We start from the raw sequence: 16,003 nt of genomic DNA on the forward strand, positions 1-16,003 counted from the left end.
TATATATATATATATATATATATATATATATGCATAAACTGCTGGACAGACGACCATGAAACTTGGTGTAAGAACACATTACATTTTGGTGCGAATCTGGATCAGGGGGTAGATGCAGGATATATTTTTGCGGGATAGGGTGTTTTTTGACATTTGCACTGATTTCCCAGGGAATCATTCATGGATCGTGATGAGAAAAACCAGGCCCATTATGGGGACTGATATTTATGAGTGTGTGTAATTTGGCACAGCTTGACTGGATCTAATGGGACTGTTGGGCCTTGTGGGAGGACTGAGCTCTACTGAGTGTCATTCTAGTTTTTATCTGTCAGCAAGTTTCTATTCAGCCATTAACGCTCTAACTTGAATTCCTTGAAGTGACAACTGAATTGAACAAATCCTCATAAGACTGTAATATGAAGGACGTGGCTGCAGCATTGATCTGCTGCTTTCAGGAGGACGTGCCCTCGGAGCATAGAGGCTCTCGAGCAGAGGATTACCGTTACATCATGGCTCGAGCTTTTTGCAACTTCAGTGATCAGCTGGATAAAGTGTTTGGCTTCATCTGTGTGTAGAGGATTTCCTATAAATTGTGTCTGCCGGTGATAGAAAACTGTCAAACTGACAAACTCACCCCTAATCTACCTGCTCATGGACATTCTTGCCGATATCACAGTGACAGCTGGAGTGCCCTCACATGAGTGAAGTGAAAATGTTGTTCTAGTTGTTGTTTTCCTTCTCCATTTGTGTGCGTGTGTGCTGGTGAGAGATAAAAGCGAGCGGGGACTGAGGGGAAGTGGAGGTGTGAACGCCACACCGAGAGAGAGAGGTCATTACCTTGATGGCTGCAGCGAGGCGGGTGTGACGTCCCTTAATGTTTTTACGAACTAACAGGTGTGTCGCAGGCGCTGCAGCCACCAGACTCTGTAACAGGCCATAATGAGGATTGTTACGTGTTGTTTTTTTTAACCATCAGGTCAGTGTGTGCTGTTTGCAGTGCATTCATTATTTCCACAGGTTTTGCTCTTTGACGTGTTCCTGCTAAGTGCTTTGATGTCCTCCTCTATTTACTCACTGAGGTTTGAGGTCAATCTACAGAAAACACTTGATTTCCTATTGTTATTGTTTGATTTTATTTGAGCAAGCACAAACCGGGAGATTGTCTGATTTCCTCTATCATGTATATGATGAAACAACAAGGCTTTTAATCCCATGAGGATTACCCTGACCCCAACTCTGAGCAGGATGCAAACACTTTCAGGGAAAACGTGTAGATGCTGAGATTTTCTCACCCCATCGACGAAGGGCACACTTGATGTCACCGATTATCGTGATTAAAGCACACAGTGTGTTGTCTGTGAATTAATCCACTCTACGTATAAACCACATGCATTCAGATTACAGATTACAAGCTTCAGTCCATTTTTGGGATCAACCAGGGCCCATTTTATTAGGACCCTGCTATAAATACATGACAAACTACATGTACCAAGGAAGCACTTTTCATCATGAAATGAGGCACAGTTTGTTTACAGAGATACAAACTTCACACAAAGAGCAAAGCCAAAGAGTTTTTTTTTATGCAATCATTTCACACACACATTCTATCTGCCTCTGCCAGAGAAACGCCGACTCTGATTCAAACATCTCCGATTCACCCAACAGATGTTTAGGATGTGGTCAGACCACCTCCAGGGGATCTCGGTCGGCCTTCGACACCACCACCGTGACGCTGTCAGGGAGACGCACAGCCAGCTTCTCCCTGAACACAGTCAGGAAGCCTCGCTCGCTGTTGCTGTGATCACTGAGGATGACGCTGGTTCCCTTCGCCACGGTGTCCAGCACTTTGTTGTGGGACATCTCGCCTGAAAAATGGATATTCATCACTGTGATATCTGGTATTAAATCCGCAGGAATATAATATTTTTAGTTGAAACCTGTACCTGTGATGTGAAGGTCGGCTTTGACCCCACTCAGCACTGAGGCTCCTGATCCAGCACACACAGCCACGGTGCACACAGAGGACTCTGAAAAATGAAAATCTGGTCAACCTCTTTTCATAGTTTTATTAGAAAGTGTGAGAAATGAGTAACTGGTTCATCACATCGTTTACGTGTGTTATTTTTAAGTTAATGCACCAGGACGACGTGTGAGGTCATTACCTAGTGTCTGCCCCGATCCTAAAGCCAAACGGAGGTGATTCAAACCCAGGTGAGACTTCATCTTCTGGATGGCTGTTGCCACGGTTACTGGCTGGACCAAAATACTGAGTCGCCCTGGGCCATAGCCTGGAAGAGGAGGCTGCAGGGAGTGACAGGTGGAGGGGTCGGTTTAAAATGATGCATGAAATAAGATATTGGTAAATCGTACTATAAACATCTGCTTTGTGACAGGTAAAGAACAACTTTTAAAGGACAGATTTTTTAATCTTGTGGTTCTGAAATAATAATAGTAAAAATAATAATACCTTCTCTAACTTCAGGATGCTCAGGGACTGGCTGGGAGTTGTGTGTTTTAACAGAGTGTGGACACTGAGGGTCAGCGCTGACTCACTGCAGGTTACACCGACATGGATCCCACTGTTTTCTGGTCTGTGTGGAAGATAAATACATCATCACTGTGGTTAGTTTGTCTTCTCTTCGATGTGTTGTCATCATTCAAACTTGCCGAAAATAGTTCATGAAGGAGAATTGATTGTTATTCGTATTTAGCCTTATGCTAATGGAGGTGGTGGAAGCTTTGATATCCAAGGTGTGAAAGTCGACTCTCAAAATGCAAAGTGGCTAGAAAATCAAACCCAGAATAATAAACTAACTAAGTGTTGTGAAAACACTGGTAGTGGCCGTTTCATCAATAAAACTGATGCAAAAATCTTGCAGAGGCACAATTTTCTCAACAGTTTTCACAACTTTGATAGACAAAAGTAGATTCAGCTGGTAGTTTTGAAGGTAATCAAAAAAGGGATGATTAAGACAAAGACAATCAATCTTAACTTGCTGCATGTTTTGGAAATCGTCTGCAGTAAAGTCAGAAATGTGTCATGAAACACGACCTGTTAACTGAATGCTGTAGTGCTGTTCCACCATCACATTCCTTCAGTTCCTCCATGACGGTGCCTAGTTCCTCTGTGCTCCTGACCGTGAATTCCAGTTTGTGACTGTGGGAGGCGCCACCGAGCGCCTGACTCAGCACGGACACCTGGCCGCTACCTGAGAATCACAGACAAACACCAGAGATGGAAAACAATCACTCAGGATAGTGGACCAGTGTGTCAGGCGTCATGTGTCACAACATTTTAGCCTGAGCCTCCGTTAAATATGCAAGTAGCATAAGCAAAGTGTATGTGACACATTTTCCATTCAGAGTGACGTCTTACCAAGTCCCCCGACCAGCCAGTCGTTTATGCCTCCTTTAACGCTGTCCCACGATGTGTGAGGGGAGAAGATCGCCATCCCGGCCTCCACCGCCCGCACGGCCAATCGCTGCTTCCAGTCTTTCTGAACCAGACGCTTGATTGGCCGAAACAACGGAGGGTGATATGAGATCATGAGGTCGCAGCTCATGGCCTCTGCTTCCTCCATGACGGCGTCTGTGAGGTCGTTGGTTAGCAGGACAGTTTTAACAGGCCGAGGTTTGCTCGGCTCCACCAACAGGCCGACGTTGTCCCACGACTCAGCCAGGGACAGAGGAGCGAGCTGCTCCAGCACCTGCAGAACCTCTTTGAGCTCCATCAGGCCTGAACAGTGAGTCGAGTGACAGAGGCAGTGGGCGGAGGGGAAATGAAAAGATGGGTGCAGGGGGACCAAGGTTTGTCGGTTTGGCAGGAGGCTGCGACTGTGAGAAGGTGAAGGGAGAGATGGACGGATGGATGAAACTGTGGAGGCAGAAGAGCAGAGAGCAGAGCGTGAGATCAAGCTCCGGTCAGCACAGAGTCTTCTGTAGGAGAGCGATACAAAGGTCCGAGTGAGATTTCCTCCAGTCAGCATCAGTGGAGACCCGTGTGGATAAAATACAAATTATTTCAAAATGCAGTAGGTTTAATAAACCCCCATTGAAAACGATTCCACTTAATGAACCTGAGCCTCAGATTTATGTTGGACATGTTTAATTGTTTTTCATTTCGTTTTAGGGCTTGAGGTCAAACGGAGTGGATCAACCTGTATTCATTTTCTTTCTGCTAAATGAATTGTAAATACAACTGTAAACTAACAGGTGATAAACAGACTGGCTCTTTTTAACTGGTTCAAGTTTGTGTCTTTCAAACTAAATAAACATTTTCTCTTTAGCCACCTCACTTGTTATTTATGGCCAGAAAACCAGCAAAGACTTGACCCAAAGTGAGCGATCACCAGTCTGATCAGATTCACACTGAGTGGACTCCGGTGTCTCTAATGCAGTGGTTCTCAAACTTTTTCTGTCATGCCCCACTTTGGAGCTAGAATATTTTTCATGCCCCACCCGCTCCCCTGCCCCAACAAAATGATGACAAAATGGGCCAAGTTTAACATGTGTATTTACATAACATACACATGAACATTAAATTCACATTACTTTCAGGAATTTCTGATGTGCAAATAAAAAACCTTTTTCAAACAACCTTTTGTGACATTTGTCGCTTTTTTCAGAAAATAGTGCAACAACTTTGCTTAAATTCAACTTAATTGAAGTACTTTTGGTGACATTTATCACTACATTCCTCCATCAGTCTGTACTTTTTTAAAAAAAGAGAAAAAATAAATTCAATTAGAATCACTTTGTTACAAAGATGATAAAGCTCAACCAAAAAGAACACATGCATGTGACTGGGGTGTAATGTTTCTAAGTGTCTTCTTAATTTGTTGGGTCTCATAGAGTTTTCAGACCTAAAAGACACACTGGTCTCTCCTTATGTCCTCCTTCATTCACTGTGAACCCAAGAGCAAGACAGGCTTCATCCTACTTTCTTTTCAACTTGGTTTTTGAACACTGTCTCTTGTTTGTCACTGAGCTGCTGCTTCACGTGGACGAGCTCTGACCTCACTGTGTGTCTCTGAGCGAGTGAGTGGGGGCGGGGCCTGTGTGTGGGAGCGCGCGCGCACACACACACACTCCTGGTATTTCATGCTGGCCTGATACGATGATGATTTAACAAATTAACGTGACGTTCCCTCACGTTCAACATATGAAAACTGATTCGTAAAGTTCCCTGTTCGCGAAAAATATGCGCGACATGCACAACACTGTACAGGGAGCCGCTGCCGAGGGGCTGAAGAGCTGCTGTTAAAGAGATGCGAACGTCAAAACATTAGTTCCGCCTCACATTTCCCCCTCCCAGTGGGGGCGCGCCACACAGTTTGAGAATCACTGCTCCAATGACACAGACAGTTAACCCTGAAGTTTAATGTTGTATTACATCAATAAAGCTGCTCAGTTATTTCAAACCCTCTGACGTGATCTCCACCCACAGCTGTGAGAGCTGCAGGAGCCAGCTAACAGCTCAGCTAGCCAGTTAGCCGACATTAGCTTCTACCAGCACACATTGTATTCACTTGACTGTATCGAAGACGACAGTGTGAACGTGTCAGTGCGTGAATGAGCGAACTCTTCATACTTTAGCTGGACTTGGACTCAGGAAGACAAACGATCCGCTGGACACGTTTCACCCGGAGTGACGCAGGAGGTGCAACGCCTTTACTGTGGAAGAACGTCCTCTTCCGGCTTCCGCCTTCCGCTCCTGCTGCGATCTGATTGGTCCGCTATACCAAAGCATCATTTCACCTTATTGTGTAGAATTTATATACAAAAGTGTAATGTACTTCCATGTGACTTCAATAATAATAATAATAATGATAACAATAATAATCATAACAACAATAATAACAATATATACTTTTTTTTATATTTCAGTTATGCTTACTGGTACACTGATCGTGGGCAGGAACAAATTCATATAGTTACTCTCAATATATTTGAGTACATGGCAAACTACATGTACCAAGGAAGCACTTTTCATCATGAAATGAGGCACAGTTTGTTTACAGAGATACAAACTTCACACAAAGAGCAAAGCCAAAGAGTTTTTTTTATGCAATCATTTCACACACACATTCTATCTGCCTCTGCCAGAGAAACGCTGACTCTGATCCAAACATCTCCGATTCACCCAACAGATGTTTAGGATGTGGTCAGACCACCTCCAGGGGATCTCGGTCGGCCTTCGACACCACCACCGTGACGCTGTCAGGGAGACGCACAGCCAGCTTCTCCCTGAACACAGTCAGGAAGCCTCGCTCGCTGTTGCTGTGATCACTGAGGATGACGCTGGTTCCCTTCGCCACGGTGTCCAGCACTTCGTGGTGGGACATCTCGCCTGAAAAATGGATATTCATCACTGTGATATCTGGTATTAAATCCGCAGGAATATTATATTTTTGGTTGAAACCTGTACCTGTGATATGAAGGTCGGCTTTGACCCCACTCAGCACTGAGGCACCTGATCCAGCACACACAGCCACGGTGCACACAGAGGACTCTGAAAAATGAAAATCTGGTCAACCTCTTTTCATAGATTTATTAGAACGTGTGAGAAATGAGTAACTGGTTCATCACATCGTTTACGTGTGTTATTTTTAAGTTAATGCACCAGGACGACGTGTGAGGTCATTACCTAGTGTCTGCCCCGATCCTAAAGCCAAACGGAGGTGATTCAAACCCAGGTGAGACTTCATCTTCTGGATGGCTGTTGCCACGGTTACTGGCTGGACCAAAATACTGAGTCGCCCTGGGCCATAGCCTGGAAGAGGAGGCTGCAGGGAGTGACAGGTTTTAAATGATGCATGAAATAAGATATTGGTAAATCGTACTATAAACATCTGCTTTGTGACAGGTAAAGAACAACTTTTAAAGGACAGATTTTTTAATCTTGTGGTTCTGAAATAATAATAGTAAAAATAATAATACCTTCTCTAACTTCAGGATGCTCAGGGACTGGCTGGGAGTTGTGTGTTTTAACAGAGCGTGGACACTGAGGGTCAGCGCTGACTCACTGCAGGTTACACCGACATGGATCCCACTGTTTTCTGGTCTGTGTGGAAGATAAATACATCATCACTGTGGTTAGTTTCTGTTCTCTTCGATGTGTTGTCATCATTCAAACTTGCCGAAAATAGTTCATGAAGGAGAATTGATTGTTATTCGTATTTAGCCTTATGCTAATGGAGGTGGTGGAGGCTTTGATATCCAAGGTGTGAAAGTCGACTCTCAAAATGCAAAGTGGCTAGAAAATCAAACCCAGAATAATAAACTAACACTGGCTGTTGTGAAAACACTGGTAGTGGCTGTTTCATCAATAAAACTGATGCAAAAATCTTGCAGAGGCACAATTTTCTCAACAGTTTTCACAACTTTGATAGAGAAAAGTAGATTCAGCTGGTAGTTTTGAAGGTAATCAAAAAAGGGATGATTAAGACAAAGACAATCAATCTTAACTTGCTGCATGTTTTGGAAATCGTCTGCAGTAAAGTCAGAAATGTGTCATGAAACACGACCTGTTAACTGAATGCTGTAGTGCTGTTCCACCATCACATTCCTTCAGTTCCTCCATGACGGTGCCTAGTTCCTCTGTGCTCCTGACCATGAATTCCAGTTTGTTAGTGTGGGAGGCGCCACAGAGGGCCTGACTCAGCACGGACACCTGGCCGCTACCTGAGAATCACAGACAAACACCAGAGATGGAAAACAATCACTCAGGATAGTGGACCAGTGTGTCAGGCGTCATGTGTCACAACATTTTAGCCTGAGCCTCCGTTAAATATGCAAGTAGCATAAGCAAAGTGTATGTGACACATTTTCCATTCAGAGTGACGTCTTACCAAGTCCCCCGACCAGCCAGTCGTTTATGCCTCCTTTAACGCTGTCCCACGATGTGTGAGGGGAGAAGATCGCCATCCCGGCCTCCACCGCCCGCACGGCCAATCGCTGCTTCCAGTCTTTCTGAACCAGACGCTTGATTGGCCGAAACAACGGAGGGTGATATGAGATCATGAGGTCGCAGCTCATGGCCTCTGCTTCCTCCATGACGGCGTCTGTGAGGTCGTTGGTTAGCAGGACAGTTTTAACAGGCCGAGGTTTGCTCGGCTCCACCAACAGGCCGACGTTGTCCCACGACTCAGCCAGGGACAGAGGAGCGAGCTGCTCCAGAACCTGCAGAACCTCTTTGAGCTCCATCAGGCCTGAACAGTGAGTCGAGTGACAGAGGCAGTGGGCGGAGGGGAAATGAAAAGATGGGTGCAGGGGGAGCAAGGTTTGTCGGTTTGTCAGGAGGCTGCGACTGTGAGAAGGTGAAGGGAGAGATGGACGGATGGATGAAACTGTGGAGGCAGAAGAGCAGAGAGCAGAGCGTGAGATCAAGCTCCGGTCAGCACAGAGTCTTCTGTAGGAGAGCGATACAAAGGTCCGAGTGAGATTTCCTCCAGTCAGCATCAGTGGAGACCTGTGTGGATAAAATAAAAAGAATTTCAAAATGCAGTAGGTTTAATTAACCCCCATTGAAAACAATTCCACTGAATGAACCTGAGCCTCAGATTTATGTTGGACATGTTTAATTGTTTTTCATTTCGTTTTAGGGCTTGAGGTCAAACGGAGTGGATCAACCCGTATTCACTTTCTTTCTGCTAAATGTAAATACAACTGTAAACTAACAGCTGAACAGACTGGCTATTTTTAACTGGTTCAAGTTTGTGTCTTTCAAACTAAATAACCCTTTTCCCTTTAGCCACCACACTTGTTGTTGTTTATGGCCAGAAAACCAGCAAAGACTTTACCCACAGTGAACGATCACCAGTCTGATCAGATTCACACTGAGTGGACTCCGGTGTCTCTAATGACACAGACAGTTAACCCTGAAGTTTAATGTTGTATTACATCAATAAAGCTGCTCAGTTATTTCAAATCCTCTGACGTGATCTCCACCCACAGCTGTGAGAGCTGCAGGAGCATGCTAACAGCTCAGCTAGCCAGTTAGCCGACATTAGCTTCTACCAGCACACATTGTATTCACTTGACTGTATCGAAGACGACAGTGTGAACGTGTCAGTGCGTGAATGAGCGAACTCTTCATACTTTAGCTGGACTTGGACTCAGGAAGACAAACGAGCCGCTGGACACGTTTCACCCGGAGTGACGCAGGAGGTGCAACGCGTTCACTGTGGGAGAACGTCCTCTTCCGGCTTCCGCTCCTGCTGCGATCTGATTGGTCCGCTATACCACAGCATCATTTCACCTTATTGTGTAGAATTTATATAAAAAAGTCAAATTTACTTCCATGTGACTTCAATAATAATAATAATAATCATAATAATAATAATGATAATAATAACAATAATAATAATAATAATAATAATAATAATCATAATAATAATAATAATAATAATAATAATAACAATATATACTTTTTTAAATATTTCAGTTATGCTTACTGGTACACTGATCATGTGCAGGAACAAATTAATATAGTTACTCTCAATATATTTTAGTTCTGAGACCTGGCTGAAAAAAACAATAGATTCAAAATGACTGGAACAACTTGGAGTAAAAACTGAAAGCTTAATTTGGGGGGGTGAATATCACCGGATGAAGCTGGAGCAACTTACCGAGCGTTTTATTCTCCTCTAGTCTGACTGTTAAATTCAAAGATTACGTGAACAGTAAAAGACTGGATGACTTCGGTAAACTGTTGGGCCTATTAACTCTTCCAGAGCAGGTGGTCCAGCAGAAGATACTCAGGGGGCATCCGCCACTTCTCAGAAGGATTATGAGGACATTTGGAAAACACAAATGAAAATCCGGAAACAAAAACAAAGACGCAGCGGGAGGGTTATCAATGTTGACAGATGATTGCGAAAGGTCAAAACCGCAGTTCTTATTACGTGCACGGCAACAAGCCGCTGGGCCCACAGGCGAACTGAGTCTGGGAGCGACCGGGAGAGAGATTACGGTGGATTAATAAATAAAGGTCGATGCTGGATGGTAGAGGGATCAGGGAAGGATCAGAGCAGAGGCGGCGCACCATGCATTACATCATGTGATTCTTCCTTTGGGTCCATCAGTCCCTCTGAGCACTGTACAGTTTAAATGACATCCCCTCTGCAGACGCCCACGCTGACAGTACATGTACTTTAATGCACAAATAAAATAAATTCAACATTATGAATCCTTCTTCTTAAATTTATATGTCCTCTCTTATCCTGATGTTGCCTGTCCTCACTCAACAGCAGTTATTGACAAAACAAAAAAAACACAAAATTAGGAGCCTATCAATGTTGGCACAGCTTTTGCCGTTGACTTTGACAGTGGCATTGACAGATGTGTGTTTAGTTGTTGGCAGATGTGTGGTTAGTTATTATGTCTGTGTGTTCACAGAGAGAACAGCTTCACTTTTATTAATTGGTACTATAAGCCCTCTCACCCCATCTGTCAATGCGTCCGAAGTTGTGCCCAGTTTGTCGTGCTGTAATGTCTGTTTGTCTGGGTTCACTGTCCCCGTCCACAACCCTGAATTCCCTCAGCCAAGGTGGTGAATGTCAGCCGTGCTGCCTTCGGGTCAGTTCGACACAGTGTTGGAGACAAACCACCACACGTCTTCTGTTAATGGTAAATGGACTGTACTTACATTTCCTGTCGTATCGACCGCTTAAAGTGCTGCACAGTACAAATTGCATTCATCCATTCATGCACACATTCAGTGTCTATGCACACCACCTTTTCTATTATGCAGGCATCAGGGGAAACTTGGGGTTCAGTATCTTGCCTGAGGACACATCGTAATGCTGATTGAAGGAGCTGGGGATCAAACCACCAACGTGTGGGTTAGTGGACGACCCTCTCTCCCCCTCACAGGACCTGTTAACAGGTCTTTTGTATCAAAGTAGGAGACGTGGTGTAAATTTGAGACAGTTTTGTTTATTCTATTATAAACTTGGGGAAATTTGCACAAGCTGTTATCACAGCTCTGATCCAAACTGTGTATGAATAGAAATAAACCAGCAGTCATTTGCTCTGATTCCATTTTGACCAAATACACTTTTTCCACACATTTGTTTATGAAGAACTAATTCACCTAAAATCGTACCCACATTTTACCTCCATATGTTTGCAGATACTTTCAACTTGCACTGATAATTATCTAAAGCAAACTAAGTGCTGTGTGTGCTCTCAATTAAGTCTTAATTCTGGGACAAACATGTTTTTCCCCCTTTTTCTGCATCTAATACCTAGAAATCTGTTACGCATGAGTCATGATGTAATAATTTTTAGACGATGTTTTGCGAGCAGTACTCAAATCAAGCGGCATGTCCATTTTTGGTCAGACAATCTCTGTCCTGACGTCCTTCCAAAAGCTGTAGGACGGAGAAGTTACTCAATCCTCAACATGTCTACCCCCAGCAGCAGCATCACTGATGCTTTTGGTTTTCAAATCCCCTCTTTGGTGCACGAAATCCATAGACCATTGGGTCAGTTCATTACACAACCAGCGAGTTGTGTATTATTATGCAAGCTGATTTGTTATGAAAGTCATGCTGAGGATGTGCTCCACATTTGCTTTGATAGCTGAAGCAGTTTTACATGTCAAAGAGGGAACAGGTGTAACTAAACTGTGACAGTGGGACAACATGCACAATATGATGAGGAAGCTAAAAGGAACTCAGCTGCCATCACCTTCACGCATCCTCTTTACCTAATGTGACAAATAAATTCAACCCCTTGGTTCAGACAAACATTTCGATTAAATCACAATCACCATCTCATGAAGATCTCTTTTATTTTCTGATTACTTTTCCAAATGAGTTGCCAAGGTCTTTTGTCACATGAGGTAAAGTCAGAGGTTAAATTCCTGCGGACTAACAGCTGAGTAACACTTGCCGTCCTTGCCGTCCTTCCAGTGCGACATACAAAACTCACGTGCAAAGTTTACTCATATTTAGATGTTTTATTTTGTTCTTTGCCAAAAAAAGATAGATATCTGCATTAAACTTGGATGCATCCATACATTTCAAAAAAACGTCAACAAAACAACAAAACAATCCATAAAGAACTTTGAGTATACATTATAATCAAACAAAACAATAAAGCTTAATAAGTTCATCACAGTCTTTTCAGTATATTTTTACATTAGATTAATATACATGGTTGCATAGATTTATATTCATTCTGAGGATGACTTGATATTGCTTGACTGTTCTGTGCACCACTAACATTGAATTTTCACATGATTACAATTGTTCTGGATTAGTAGAAGTAAATCTGTCCGAGAGCTCCAGAGAAACACGGCATCATTATCAATGCATGTCTGCAGATGTGCAAAGGTACTCCCTTCATTGACAGTCCCCTCGGCCGTCATTGATGGGACATCATTCTGACGAACTCTGCAGGGAAGACGGAAAGTTTAATGAGTAAATGCAGGAAGCGTCACATGTATTTTAAACACCTAATACATTTATGTTATATACCTTCAAAGTCTACGGTGCCGTCTCCGTTGTCGTCCGCTTCTTTCACGATGGCGTCTATCTCTCTCCGACTCATGTGCTCGCCCATCAGCTTGGTCATGGCGGACCGCAGCTCTTCTGTTGTGATCTCTCCATCTCCATCTATGTCGAACTAACCAGAGAGACAGAGGAACATTTAACAAAATTATACCAGTATGTTGTTTATATTTATGAGACAGTCGTGAAGCTGCAGGATGGAGGAGTTCCTTTTGTCTCTCACCTCCTTAAAGGCGTCTTTAAGCTCCTTCATGCCAATCATCCCAGCCGTCTCCGCCAGCAGCTTCGGAGTCATCAGTTCCACAAAGTCTTCAAAGTCGACTCTGCCACCAACTATTGGAAAAAATAACAATAATGAAGTTTCAGTAATTGAGAAACATCTCTCAGTTGCATTTAAAGGTTCCGATCAGGACTTAAAGGTGATTGAGGATTTACGGTTCATGTTGATGTTTTGGCTCAGCTCAATCAGCTCCATCTCCGTGGGCATGTAACCCATCGTCCTCATCAGGTTCCCCAGGTCCTTACAGCTGATCAGCCCGTCCTTGTCTTTATCGAACTCGTTGAACGCATCACGCAGCTCTGCAACAATACAACAAAACCCTGAGTCAGGTAAACAGTCTGCTAAAGGACACAAAAAAATCAAATGATGAGAATTTAACTTACCATCGATTTCATCATCAGCCAGTCCTCTTGTCTGCATAAGAGAAAAGATTGTTGGTTACATAAAAAACACAGAAAGAAAATGGGAAACCAACAATCCAATTAACAAAATGGATGTTTTATTTATCTTTAAAGGTATTAAAGAGATTAAACGGTGGGATTTTTTTTTAAAGCCATGGATTTGAGTGATTATGCCCATATTGGCAAGTGGGCTTCATATGGGCCAGTAGCATCACTGGCATGCAACAGCATTTTGAGTTATATCACTTTTCAAAGCAAACATCAGCACAAAATCATCACAAATGTGAAAAGGCTGTAAACACTTTACTTACAATGTTTTTCCCTCCACGCAAGAAAACGCACGCTGCCCCTAAACTCATTTCTGGAAGCAGAAAACATAGAGTGACGTGTTATTTAGAAAGGTTATGAAACCAGTGACACTTTCTGATTCAATACAGATGGGGTGTGGAGTTTGTCAAAGCCAGAAAGTCAGGATTAAGACAGATTGGATAGTCTGTGCTCCCTCCGAGGGATTAAACAATATGTCCTCTGTCTGGACTCGCTCCCTTTGTGTGTGTGTGTGTGTGTGTATGTGTGTGTCTTCATTTTCTGACATTGTCAAAAGTCTAAAGTATTCTGATAGATTAATAACAGGAGAAATTGTATATTTGGACACAAATGGTAATTTCTTTCCAACTTGACTCTCTTCTGCAGTAATTTGAAGTGATCAGTTATCTGCCATATACAGAACATGTCATTTGCATCATTATCTTTGAACGTTTCCGACCATTTCATTATGAATTAAGGGATAAAATCAGAAATAAGTGTCACAGTGTTGAAGTTATTTGTGCTTACCGTCCTTAGGTGATTTCTTCTCTTCAGCCAATCGCATCATAGACGAGCCCTGAAGTCGACTCTCGGCAGCTGCTCTGCACAGCCCTTCTCTCTGAGTCTTTATCTTCTTCTCTGTATCAGTCCTGTTCAGCCAGAACACACCTGCCTCTCAGTGTGTGGTGACCCTGTGTGCCCAGCCTGCAGGGATGCTGTGAGGTTGCATGAGAGGAGGAGTGGCTGCGTCCAGGATTGTATACCCACCGCGGGGGGGGAGGAGTCAGACGTGTGTGACAGGATGACAGTGAGTTCATGTAAGAGCTAAAGAGATGCAGCCCTGGTTTCCTGCTGACATCAGAGTGTATGTTTCACTGACGTCTGAACCCGCAGCTGACAGAGGAAATATCAGTTTACAGTTTGGGGGATACAGTTGCTTGTTTACGGTTTCTGTTATCTTATTTACTGTAAATTAATTATAGTATACCACTATTGGTTTTTACAGTTACATTTATTATATAATAAAAACTTTTTGACTGCAACTCTTTACTTTTCTTTATTGATAAATCTGTCAGTTAATTTTGCTGTTAATTACTTAATGTTTAAGCATGTCCAAAATCAATTTAAAAAAAAGAAAATCATGTTCAATCAACACAACATGTTAGAGAAAAACCTGTCCATACATATTATTAATTAAAATGTAAAAATCACAATTATACATGTTTTTATTCCATTCAAAAAAAGTCTGTTTTTGTGTTTGTCAGTTGAATTTTTCTTGAGGCATTTGTCTCTGAGGTTAATAGTTGTATTGGGCTCCTACAAAATCTTTTTTACTTTTATTTCCTCTTCTGAAATAAACCGTCCAAGAACAATTGAGTTCCCAGCAGAGTTGATGGTTATCAGTGTTCGTTTTGATGACAAAATCTTTTGCCTCATGTTTTTGCTTCGTGTTTTGGGGGAAAATAAACAGCCAACTACTGAATATTACAGGTGTGGTTTCTGCTGCAGCAGTTTTTATTTTGGGATCAGGACGCGCATCACAATTTCTGCTGGGTCAGCCTGAGTCATCAGCTTTGTTTCTCACATTTATACACAACGATAAAATGTTAAAGCTGGACTAGCTATGTATATTTTACACAGGTGAATTCCATTTATATTAAATCCCAGGCTTTCATTTTTCTATTAGAAAACATGTGACAGTGACAACTGAATAGAGGCTCCTTTGGATCCTCGGTCCATCGTTTTCAAAGACGTGGGAACAAAACAGATTTTGGCCACATTCAAGAGCCACAGGCAGATTACAGCCAATGTCACCCTGTGTGATAATATGAATTATTGTATTGGTTACATTTGCGTGAAAAACGGATTATTTATTCCATGAAATACCTTGATGACAATGTCCGGGATTAATGCCTCCAGGTCAATCTTGACTTCCTACAGCAAAATGCAAATGTTAAGTCAGACTTAACAAGCTGAGCTGAAACACTTCAGCGCTGCAGGTCTTCACAGTTTGTGTGTCCTCTGCTCTGACCTCTCCCCTCTCCCTGCATCCCTACTACGTAAATTCATCAAAAATCTGTTTGCATAAGACCAATAATCCTCTGGGATATGCAACAGGCGCTAGGAATGATTTTTTTATCTTTTCATCCCCCTCCCTTGTCTTTGGTGGGCCAGCTGAAAGGTTATGCAAAGCCACAACCACAGCTGTTGAAAGATTTCTGTGCAGAGTATGAATGAAAACTGCTGAAGGGGAGGAGGAGGAGAAGGAGGAGGAGGAGGAGGAGGAGGGGAGGAGGAGGAGGGGAGACTAAGAGGTTAAGGGAGGTATGTTTTTTTTTTGGAGAATAGGAGAAATTAAGAAGGTTTTAGAAACGTTATGAAAGCACTGGAGATTTCAGAAAACCAGCTGTGGAGATCAGACGTTTGACCCCTCAACATTCTGCATTGTTGAATAACTTTAAGCCGCAGTGGATAAGAATGACTGTGTGTCTATTTCT

The 16,003-nt window shown here is 42.8% G+C and overlaps 3 protein-coding genes across 4 annotated transcripts; all 3 read right to left on the minus strand.

The window, feature by feature from the left end:
• Positions 1–1,418: 1,418 nt before the first annotated feature.
• LOC118100699 (NIF3-like protein 1) lies at positions 1,419–5,684 on the minus strand. The gene is made up of 7 exons (XM_035146036.2): positions 5,591–5,684; positions 3,377–3,996; positions 3,053–3,209; positions 2,468–2,591; positions 2,163–2,301; positions 1,944–2,027; positions 1,419–1,865 (listed from the first exon to the last, which is right to left on the minus strand). The coding sequence occupies exons 2-7, from the start codon at positions 3,984–3,986 to the stop codon at positions 1,681–1,683; spliced, it is 1,299 nt and encodes a 432-aa protein (XP_035001927.1). The 5' UTR covers positions 3,987–3,996; positions 5,591–5,684; the 3' UTR covers positions 1,419–1,680.
• Positions 5,685–5,856: 172 nt separating this feature from the next.
• On the minus strand, positions 5,857–9,245 carry nif3l1 (NIF3 NGG1 interacting factor 3-like 1 (S. cerevisiae)). 2 transcript variants are annotated; one of them, XM_035146035.2, is made up of 7 exons: positions 9,100–9,245; positions 7,851–8,348; positions 7,527–7,683; positions 6,940–7,063; positions 6,647–6,785; positions 6,428–6,511; positions 5,857–6,349 (listed from the first exon to the last, which is right to left on the minus strand). In XM_035146035.2, the coding sequence occupies exons 2-7, from the start codon at positions 8,203–8,205 to the stop codon at positions 6,165–6,167; spliced, it is 1,044 nt and encodes a 347-aa protein (XP_035001926.1). In that variant the 5' UTR covers positions 8,206–8,348; positions 9,100–9,245; the 3' UTR covers positions 5,857–6,164. The 2 variants fall into 2 exon arrangements, with proteins under 2 accessions (XP_035001926.1, XP_035001924.1); XM_035146033.2 differs by having other exon boundaries at positions 7,851–8,470.
• A 2,705-nt stretch (positions 9,246–11,950) lies between these two features.
• On the minus strand, positions 11,951–14,252 carry cabp5a (calcium binding protein 5a). The gene is made up of 7 exons (XM_035146014.2): positions 14,034–14,252; positions 13,511–13,560; positions 13,182–13,212; positions 12,954–13,097; positions 12,742–12,851; positions 12,486–12,633; positions 11,951–12,401 (listed from the first exon to the last, which is right to left on the minus strand). The coding sequence occupies exons 1-7, from the start codon at positions 14,071–14,073 to the stop codon at positions 12,373–12,375; spliced, it is 552 nt and encodes a 183-aa protein (XP_035001905.1). The 5' UTR covers positions 14,074–14,252; the 3' UTR covers positions 11,951–12,372.
• Positions 14,253–16,003: the final 1,751 nt, after the last annotated feature.

The sequence above is a fragment of the Hippoglossus stenolepis genome, chromosome 21, assembly GCF_022539355.2.
Source record: "Hippoglossus stenolepis isolate QCI-W04-F060 chromosome 21, HSTE1.2, whole genome shotgun sequence".
Classification (NCBI taxonomy): Eukaryota; Metazoa; Chordata; class Actinopteri; order Pleuronectiformes; family Pleuronectidae; genus Hippoglossus; species Hippoglossus stenolepis.

Bases quoted from the DNA above. Each gene is read 5' to 3' on its own strand.
- LOC118100699 (XM_035146036.2), bottom strand. From the start codon at position 3,986: ATGCTGACTGGAGGAAATCTCACTCGGACCTTTGTATCGCTCTCCTAC. The intron at 2,592-3,052 runs GTCGTGTTTCAT...TCTTCCACACAG, and splicing joins CTACAGCATTCAGTTAACAG to ACCAGAAAACAGTGGGATCC. The intron at 1,866-1,943 runs GTACAGGTTTCA...TCCATTTTTCAG, and splicing joins AGCCGACCTTCACATCACAG to GCGAGATGTCCCACAACAAA.
- nif3l1 (XM_035146033.2), bottom strand. From the start codon at position 8,460: ATGCTGACTGGAGGAAATCTCACTCGGACCTTTGTATCGCTCTCCTAC. The intron at 6,786-6,939 runs GTATTATTATTT...CACTCCCTGCAG, and splicing joins GCATCCTGAAGTTAGAGAAG to CCTCCTCTTCCAGGCTATGG. The intron at 6,512-6,646 runs GTAATGACCTCA...TTCATTTTTCAG, and splicing joins AGGATCGGGGCAGACACTAG to AGTCCTCTGTGTGCACCGTG.
- cabp5a (XM_035146014.2), bottom strand. From the start codon at position 14,073: ATGATGCGATTGGCTGAAGAGAAGAAATCACCTAAGGACG. The intron at 12,852-12,953 runs GTAAATCCTCAA...TTTTTCCAATAG, and splicing joins CCAAAACATCAACATGAACC to TTGGTGGCAGAGTCGACTTT. The intron at 12,634-12,741 runs GTGAGAGACAAA...CTCTCTGGTTAG, and splicing joins TTAAAGACGCCTTTAAGGAG to TTCGACATAGATGGAGATGG.